Below are 9,591 nucleotides of genomic sequence, written 5' to 3'. Positions count from 1 at the left end.
CAAATACTTTGCGAAATAGGAATTGCACATCCATATTAAGTGGCTGAAGTGAAGCAATCAGAAGCAACGATTCAATGGCTTCATCCTTTAGACTGTCCAGAAACTCACCAGTTATACCCGTAAACATAATATGGCAATATTGCTGATACTCGACATGGAGTAAAAGTATTTTCGAAAGTGTAGGTAAAACTGCAGAACAGAGACTGGGTATTTGTAGACAATACCAGTCTCGGAACTGATGGAAAATCACGTCGCAATAATCACTAAGCTCTTCTGCTCCATGATAGTTGGCTCCATGATAGTTGGCTCCTTGCTTATTATCTCCCTGATTATCTAATGCTTGGTTATCTAAGATTTGATTATCAGCTACTTGATTACTCAACTCGTTATTACTTAACCCAATACTCGTTGATTTTTCTGCCATGGTTTTGGAATTAATCGTTGCTTGACGGATACATCGTCTCATAGCGATATCTTCATATATTGCAACAACATGTTCCATGACAATTGATTTCTCATTAGGGACACACATGATTGCTACAATGCTATCAAGCAATATGGGTTCATTCAGGAGTCTTAGAATCTTCAGCTTCATAATCGTATTTGCAACAGACTCGGCGTATTTAGGGATGAGCCATACCCAATATTCTTTAAAGACCTTTATGAACGAAGGATCTAAGCAAATGGAATGGTCGGAATCAATAGAGGGTCGGAACCAAGTGAGGTGAGGGTCGGAACCAAGTGAGGTGAGGGTCGGAACCAAGTGAGGTGAGGGTCGGAACCAAGTGAGGTGAGGGTCGGAACCAAAAGTGAGGGTCGGATTACGCAATCGACAGATATCGTATAGAAAGAGGAGAATACTATAGTTGAGAGAATGGGTAATGATAGATGGTGCTGCCCTTTGCATAACGGAGAGAGTTATTGGTAAGGTTTTCCAGTCCTGGGTATCTTCACCAGCACATTTTTGGAGATGGTGTCTATTCTTGATCAGTGATAGAATGCACCGAATTGTAGTCTACAGAACAGCCTGTTGGATCTTTTATTCGAGTGTTGCCAGCTCGGGCTTGTATGGGTTTGTCTTACGATAATAAGAGATGATGAAGTAGTGCATAGGTATGGTTCCAGAGTGTCGATAAGACCCAGGAATTCTTCATCCGATTGCGGAACATAAGTACTAAGTGTCGATAATATGACGGTCTTCTCAAATGTGTTACATTGATGCAGAATGTTAAACAGCATTACAATGTTCTTTCGACTCAATTGATACCCTCCTTGCAGTTCATTTAACACAAGCAAACTAGTTACTAACACTTGAGTGCTTGTATTTGTATCGTTAATGAACGAAATCAATTTAGAGATCATCTCAGGCTCATTACCTTGAGATAGTTTGCTAACACCAATCACCGCATAGTTACGAACATACGTACTAGTGTCGTTAAGACCGTTTAGTATTGCCGCCTTTGAGTACTCTTCGACAGAATCTACTCGTAATGATGTCAATGCCTTCAGGGCCATACCACGAATCTTTGGTGAGGAATCCAACAAATCCTTCTGATAAGCATTGATAACTAAAATTGACGTTTCCGGATTACTCTCTGCATAATGATTCAAATATATGCTAACCAACTTCTTCTGAATAATATCCGGAGTCACACTCGCCAATACCACCTCCGGAAATAAAGAACTGACGTCTATGCCTAGACTCATATAAGCCAGTAAACGCTTTAGTGTCTCACGCCGCTTTTCCGTATTCTCAGGCTTTATCTCGCTCGGTAATGCGCGAAACAACGCGCGCAATTCAGAGACCTCATTCCTCTTCTGTGATACGAAAAATCGAGCTGGGGCTCTTTCAACCCGCATTTCAGACATGCCTGGTCAAAAAAATTCAAACCAGCAATTTGTCCACTTCCATTTTGCAAAAATACCGCGCGGAAAAAGCCGACCGCAACGCGGCCGCACGTGTGTGCAAACACGCGGCGCGAACGATATCTAACTGGGGGTAAATCTTAAGCCAGCATTAAGCGAGGCTCGTCACGTCCGAGGGAAACACCCAGGAAGATGTGGGGATCATGGAGATCAATAAGGTCTAGCCCGAAGATGGTTGTATACTTGACGTACGGTCCGAATTTAATCAACTCAAGAGCTGCTGCAGCCAAGATTGCTGCAGGGGTGAAAAGTGAAATTTACGAAATGGCTTTGGCTGAAAGGACATCCATGTCTGCGTAGATCCTGACTTGCGCACCTTCTATACCCAATAGCTCGTTGTCTATTCCGGGTACATCACTCCTACATATTAAATTGAGAGTTGGACGAGGCATCATAGGCCCCTTGCAGCAACTGCTCTCAACGGCGCAACTCAGGTCCATGACATCCACGTCTGGACCTGAGTTGCGCCGTTGACGCTTCATGGAACCTTGCAATGGTATGCCGCTTCGACTTGAGTCGACAAGGACTCGCCGGTGACTGGTTGGGCACTGACAAGCTGGTATAGCCGGTTTACTGTTTGATAAGTTACTCGTAGTGGAGCAGTTGGTCAGCCAATTGACTTGGTCGCCAATTGACTTGGTCGCCAATTGACTTGGTCGCCAATTGACTTGTCGCCAATTGACTTGGTCGCCAATTGACTTGGTCGCCAAGTGATTTGCCGCCAATTGATTTGTCGCCAGTTGTCTTGTCGTCGAATAGTGGACAGTTGCTGATTGACTAACGTGTAAGGTAGCTACAATTTGTTAGCAGCAGCGACCCGATTGTGGCTAGCGGTGTCAGCTAGCCCGGCAGGGAGTTTTGTGAGAAGCATTCCTGAGATTTAGGTCGTTGCTCACATCGGTATGAAGATAAGAAGACCTTCTAGAGTAGGACATCTATCCTTCGGGGAACTTAAAGTCCGGGTTGATTATGAACTCGTCACCGATAAAGCAGTATGTGATCAGATGTTGGTTCAGCCATTTGCGACAGAAATCAACCTTCTTCTTAAATAGATCGTAGCATTTATTGCATTTTCGGAGTGTGTGGCAAGCGTGATGATTGACAGAAATAGCTTCAAACATCTTCTCGGCGACAGGTAGGACCTGATCGCGGAATTTGTCATTGCTGAGAATGCAAGTTCGACTGCGTCTCATGGCGTAGTATAGCATGTATGAATCATCATAGTCCCCATTCGGAGTTACCTCCAGCATACCCTGGGCACGCAACAGCTGTAGTTGCAAATCGGAATTTTTGGTTGCATGTATCTGAGGACTCAAGTAGTATTCTGGCACGACGCAGACCGGGACTAATCCCAATCGTGTGCACTCCTTGGCGGCCTTCAGAACACCTTGCACGTCAAAAACTTTGGTCCGATACTTCTGCTTGCCGTAGCCGATCCCGACATTGGCAACATCTATGATCACCGTTGACGGACTTCGCTTCTGCTGCAGCGACAGAGACCGCGTCCTACGCGGGGGTAACAAGGGGTAGGGAGTTTCACGATATAATTTTTCTGTCCCGGTTCGATGACTTTGCTCAACACCCTCCCGGCTCGGATTTTGCTCCAGATTCCGACTCGATTCCCGACTCCCATCTCTCGTTTCGTATAAACGAAGGAGTTCATGTAGTAGTCCTCCCCGACGTTCGCGTTCGAAGTTCCGTTCATCCGCTTCTCCCGTTTGGTTATGTAACCTCAACCTGGACAAAGACAAGCACTCAGGGATAATGGACATCAAGAACTCCATACCTTCTGCTTGGACGCCCTCAAGGGCCACTGGAATGCTCCCCTCACCGTGCTGCTCCGCTCGTTGTCTTTCCCGTGGCTCTCTTTCCGGTCCTTCCCCCTCCCTGTCCGGTAACTCCTGGTCACATAAATCCATTTCGAGCTGCTGCCCCCCTTCGGGTTGTTCCCTTTGATTGTTGAACCGCCACGGGTGTCTCGCACAAAGACCCGAGGGTTGTTGCTCCGCATTCCGCAGTTGGAGACCCCAATCGATTTGCAAGAGGCCTCTGCAGGTGGGAGACTCATTCAAGTCTTCACTCGTGTGTGTAAAATACCACCGGTCTTCCGGCAGGGCCACATCCATGTACGGGGCTTCCAGGGTTGAGTCCAAGCCGAGAAAAGCACATGTCCTATGGATCTCCTGCACCAGGCGTATAGACTCAAATCGTCGATGCTGCTCAGTGATTGCATCCAAAGACAGAAAGGGGCAGTCCACACCGTGGTTTACACCCACGGGATTTACACCCTCGTGGTGGTTCATCCTCACTTCCTTGTGGCTTACCTCCTTGTAGCTTACCTCCTTGTGGCTTACCTCCTTGAGGCTTACCTCCTTGTAGCTTACCTCCTTGTAGCTTACCTCCTTGTGGCTTGCCTCCTTGTGGCCCACTCCTCTTGTATTCCGGTTGGTCATGCCCTTGTGCTTGACGCCGTCGACGACAGGCGTCATGCCGACGCCCGAGTCGCGGGACAAAATCTCTTCGTGACGAACCCTCTTGCGCTTGTTCACGCGGGACGAAAGGCCGCGCGACGTCGACGTTCGTGTAGACAATGATCCTCGGGACAAAGCTCCTTCTGTCAGGTCGACGTAACAACTACAAACCAGGTCGCGCGAAAGGTGGTTTGGCCGATCCACGACCAGGTCCTCTAACAGGTAGTCATTTTGGATCAGATAGTAAATACCGTTTAACGAGCAATACAATAAACTAGGTGATTCAGCACCATGCTGAGCCATAGTGCGCAACAAGCGTCGAAGACAAACACCCAGCGCCAATCGCTTCTGTTTCTTGCTGTCGTTCTTCTCACTTGTTACCGCACTGCTCATGCATGCACAAAGTAAACAAGGAAGGATCGTAAAAAATAGTAAGTCCTCATCTTCCTTGAGCTCCACAGTCAACGACTCTTCATCCTCCATTTGTTCGCCTTCCTCATCCTTCCCACGTTGCTGCTCCCGCTTCTCACAATCTTCCTCCCTGTAAACCTGGATGGCTTTATTCTGCACTGTATAACCGATTTGGTTAAGGTGGGTTGCTGATTGTTCCTGGACCGTGAAATCGTCAGCAGGCGAAGTCATAGGGTCGGCAGTTACACGGTCATGGTGCTGTGCGTCGTCATGCTCGTCCGTAGTCTCCATTTTTATGGGCTGTGGGACAGGTTCAACCTCTACTCCTAGATCGACGAGATTTATGTCAGCGAGTCCGACATCGGCAAGCTCTATGTCGGTAAGTCGCAGGTCGGCATATCCCGTTCCGCTCCGTCCTAGACAGCTGCGTCCTAGACAGCCCTTCCCGGATTCCTTTGAGGAAGTATCTTTGGATGAAGTGTCTTTCGAGGAATCGTCTCTAGTAGACGTGTCGCGCGAGGAAGGGGTGGTATCGCCCTGCTTGGATCGCGAAGGAGAAGAGTCGCCATGAGAGCGAAGCCCGGTGCCTTCTGACGATGACGAGTGGCTTCGAGAATCCGCCATTTGGTCGCTGTCGTGGAGAGGTCTTTGACAGAGCGCATCCAAGTTTGCGCACACCTGGTTGATTTTGGAGCCAACCAAATCTGTGTCCACATTGGCGACGACAAGATGAATGAACTCTACTAAAGAACGCGCATAACTGCAGTGAGCAGGAGTATCCAGTTCCCCGGGACAATGGTGCGCAGACGAGCACACCAGGTTCCAACGACGGTCAAATTTGTGGTCAGATGCTGGCACGGCTCCCCGCAACCTACAACGGAACGTCTCCGCTGGTGTAGGAGGCTCATCCAACGCCTTGATGGTACTTGCTAAGAACAACATTACGCTTTCCATACTCATATCATACACACCCACACCATCAATTTGACGAAACAAGATCCACAGGTATATCAAGGGCCACAACCCCCCTATGGCATCACCCCCTGTAGGCTCACCCCCCGTGGGCTCACTCCCTGTAGACCCACTCCCTGTAGGAAGTTCTCCAGCGGAGCCATTGCCTTCGCGCGCTCGAGGTCCAACCTGGCTCGGCGGGTGTTGGCTCGGTGGATGTTGCTGGGCGTGTTTTAGTTCACCCGTAAAGAGGCAGATGCGGGACAACTCGGAAGCCAACGATGCATTGAGCGTTAAGTAATGGGAGCCGCCTCTCAGATGAATCCGATTGTCTTGTAGCGGCAGTTCTCGGATATCGACGAAGTTGACATCGCCTTGGGCGATGCTGCGCAAGCCGACTCTCCGAATGGAATCCAGAAGACCATCGTGGCTGGAAGCCGTGAAGGACGTCTGGAGGTAGAGGCGTCGCAGTGCTTCAAGACCCGCGCCGCCAAGCGGGTCGGCAAAGATGCTTTGCCATATCCACTCCTCCGCAAGCAGCCGGTCGACTTGAGGACAATCGGGCAAGCACGTCAGAGCCGCGTCGAAAGCACCCGAGACACGAACCGGGGGCTTTTTACGCGGTCCTTCCGGCGGCCCGCCAGCAGCAGCACCGCCGTTGCGGCGGCACTTCCCCTTGAACGTCTTCCCACGAGGGGAAGCTGCCCGAGAAGTCGTAGCCCGAGAAGTCGTAGCCCGAGAAGTCGTAGCCGGAGAAGTCGTAGCCCGAGAACTCGTAGCCCGAGAACTCGTAGCCCGAGAAGTCGAAGCCGCGTTATTGGAGCCGCCACACGTTCTCCGCACGTAGTTAAGCACGTATCTGAAGCTGTAAACGTATCCGATGCATGCTGATAAAGCTGCAAGAACTTTCCGGTCAGTGGAACCCCGACAGGCGAGGATGGCGTGCAGTTCCGCGAGTGCTGCAGTTAACTGTGTCATCAGCTGATTGGTGCAGTCGGTTTCGCCAGTGGATACCAGCTGCTTCTCACAGGTCCCGACTTGCTCCCAGAGATCGTCCAGGAAGTAGTTGAGTATCTAACACACATATATGAAACTGTAGACATTCATACCTGGAATACGCACTCACTAACACTGTTGATATTGTTGATCAAATTGGTAGGGGACCTCTTCTTCGATACCAAGATCATACCAGGTGGCAACAACGGCATAATTATAAATTGAGGAAGGGCTCCTTTTTAGTTCGCATCTCATCTCCACAACAGAAAACCATGTATGCGTGGCAGGGGACCATACATGAGAGGGGATCATGGATGAGAGGGCGGGAACATGGATGAGGGTAAGACATAAGGTCACGACATAAGGGCAGAACATGTGTGCTAGTTTTCGTTTGGGGGGTTGGAGATGTTTATTAGTGGTTGTTGGGTTCCGAAAATATGGGCGCGGATGGCTTGTCGCGGGCATTATTGGATGGTGTGCGAGACCTGAAGGGTGCTCGAGAAGCGTTTGAGCGAGGCGACTTGGAGTATTCCAAAGAATGTCATAGTCATCCGGCAGATGATCATCGGACACACACGGAAGCACACATGACGGCAGGTGGTAGTGTAGTACGTTCAGTAGTGTTTGGGGGCTTGGATGGGATCGTAACAATGTTCGCATTGTTGGCAGGTTGCATGGGTGCAGAGACGACGGTGTTACAGACGGTGACGATAGGTGTAGGGAATTTGATAGCGGACGCGTTTGCAATGGGCTATGGTGAGTACGTTAGTTCAAAGGCTGAAGAAGAATACGTAGAAGGCGAAACCAAAAGAGAAAAATGGGAGATGTATCATTACCCTGAGGGTGAACGGAAGGAAATGATGACTCTCTACATGGAGAAGTATGGCTTCACAGCCCAGGATGCCGAATTCTACGTCGATATAGGCATGCAATACCCAGACTACTTCTTACAACACATGATGTTTGAAGAACTGGGGCTTACACTCACCGACTCATCCACCAGTCCTCGCATCACCGGGACCGTCATGTTCCTCTCCTTTCTCTTCCATGGGCTCGTCCCACTCGGAGGCTTCCTACTCTTGTCTTACTTATTGCCTAATAACAAGCATGCCTTTTACGGAACCTGTGCCATGACCATCTGCACCCTTCTGGCACTAGGCTACGTCAAAGCGAAGCTCTCGGGACAGCCAAAACTCAAGTCAGCTCTAGCCATGGCCGCAAACGGAGCCATCGCCAGTACAGCAGCATACGCTGCATCCAGCACACTCAAGGTAAGCACACACCCGCACTCTACAACACTCGTTCCTCTAGACACTCACCTCGTGACCCTGCTCCTGCATGATGGTCTGATCCTGCATGATGGCCTGATCCGACAATGAGTTATCGACTCGGGGATTGGCTTAGTCACAATCGGCTTAGTCGATTTTTTTAGTGGATACCACCAATCACGATACCGCAATAATAATCTTGAACACTGTCACTAACATCCTGTCTGTCCTGGCATGCTGTCTGTCCTGGCATGCAGTCTGTGGCAACACACTGTCCCGGTCACGTCTAGCTAGGGTCCCGTACGGACTGCAAACGAGGGTCGTGGGCTGGGCGGGGAAGGGCTTGCGGGTGGCTTGGACGACGAAAAAGAGAGTGCCTAGGTTCTGAAGATGTAGGGGAGGGGCTGTGAGGTTGCGATGCTTGTGATGGGGTTGACAGGTCGGACAAACTGTTGTTCGTACAGCAGTAGACAGGAGTTGTGTTGCCAGTCATATTGCTCCTTGGAGGTGACCTGGGGCGAAATGATCATGTCATCGCAGGCGAACCAGTCCGCTCCGCGTTTGGCGTAGGCAGTGTAGTGGCCATCGTTGAAGTTGCCATAATGGCACACAAGTCCCTTGAGGGCATATGAGTGCCGTTCTAATAGTTCCACGTCCCAGTGAGCCATGCAGGCGTCAGTTAGCCATTCTTGGTTAATAGTGAGGAGTTGTGGGAGAACTATGGGTGCGGTATTTTTGCTAATGCAAAATGTATGGGGGTCGTAAACGGTCCTCTGTAGCTGTATTAGGAGTACAGGTGGTAAGACATCGATTTTGGAATTATTCGTTTCTAGCGTGTTTTCGATCAGTTCCTCCAGGCTGTCTTTATTTCCGTTCATATATAACATAAGGATGTTAAATGGCTCGCTGTACGTCTTGTTGTTTGGCAATGCCGATATGATCCGTCCCTGGAATAAAGTTCGGAACATGTTAACCGTGGTCTTGCCGGCGGCCCCTTTACCGGCGGCCCCTTTACCTGGTCCATTACTGGCAGACATTGTCTTGATGCCTTTGCCGGACTTTCCAATGCGACTAAAAGAATCATTAGACTCAAATGTGAACTCCTTGAGCTCCATCAACTCATCCAAAATGTGGCCCGTAAATTCCGCCGCATCTTGCTGGTCTCCCGTGCTCAAGTGCTTGTTGCGGTCTGTCAGGTTGAAAACCTCGCCACCCGACCACCGACCGCCGTCTGGGGGACCACCATCATCCATTCCGCCGTGAATACACTGTTCCAAATAATCCAACAAAACCTCAAGCATGGACGACTTGTCACCCTTATACATCACCGGCACAATCTTGAGCAAGACAGTGACAAAATAATGCGACGATAACAGAACTTGGAATACAGAAGCGGCAAAACACAAATTTAACGATAAGTGATTATATATACCTAGTGGAATAGGGCACTACAAGATACGCTGCTGATATAATCAAACACGGGGGTGGATCCCGTCGGGGGTGGATCCCGTCGGGGGTGGATCCCATCGGGGGTGGATCCCGTCGGGGGTGGATCCCGTCGGGGGTGG

At 49.7% G+C, this 9,591-nt stretch overlaps 4 protein-coding genes across 4 annotated transcripts; 1 reads left to right on the top strand and 3 right to left on the bottom strand.

Moving 5' to 3' along the window:
* Positions 1-910: 910 nt before the first annotated feature.
* On the bottom strand, positions 911-1,869 carry GNI_129330 (adaptin family protein; the record flags this gene model as incomplete). The annotated part of the gene is made up of 2 exons (XM_011133807.1): positions 911-1,015; positions 1,084-1,869. Coding segments are annotated over 2 exons (891 nt in total), but the record flags the coding sequence as incomplete, so codon positions are not given.
* A 992-nt stretch (positions 1,870-2,861) lies between these two features.
* GNI_129320 (Zc3h12a-like ribonuclease NYN domain protein) lies at positions 2,862-6,967 on the bottom strand (the record flags this gene model as incomplete). Its single annotated transcript, XM_011133806.1, has 2 exons — positions 2,862-6,833; positions 6,869-6,967. The coding sequence occupies 2 exons, from the start codon at positions 6,965-6,967 to the stop codon at positions 2,862-2,864; spliced, it is 4,071 nt and encodes a 1,356-aa protein (XP_011132108.1).
* Positions 6,968-7,192: 225 nt separating this feature from the next.
* On the top strand, positions 7,193-8,134 carry GNI_129310 (VIT family protein; the record flags this gene model as incomplete). Its single annotated transcript, XM_011133805.1, has 1 exon — positions 7,193-8,134. One exon carries the CDS (start codon positions 7,193-7,195, stop codon positions 8,132-8,134), a length of 942 nt encoding a protein of 313 aa, XP_011132107.1.
* Positions 8,135-8,400: 266 nt separating this feature from the next.
* Positions 8,401-9,348, bottom strand: GNI_129300 (ubiquitin carboxyl-terminal hydrolase; the record flags this gene model as incomplete). The annotated part of the gene is made up of 1 exon (XM_011133804.1): positions 8,401-9,348. The coding sequence occupies one exon, from the start codon at positions 9,346-9,348 to the stop codon at positions 8,401-8,403; it is 948 nt and encodes a 315-aa protein (XP_011132106.1).
* Between the last annotated feature and the right edge of the window lie 243 nt (positions 9,349-9,591).

The sequence above is a fragment of the Gregarina niphandrodes genome (assembly GCF_000223845.1).
Source record: "Gregarina niphandrodes unplaced genomic scaffold scaffold00032, whole genome shotgun sequence".
Taxonomy (NCBI): Eukaryota; Apicomplexa; class Conoidasida; order Eugregarinorida; family Gregarinidae; genus Gregarina; species Gregarina niphandrodes.
This window is presented reverse-complemented; position numbering and strand designations above follow the sequence as displayed.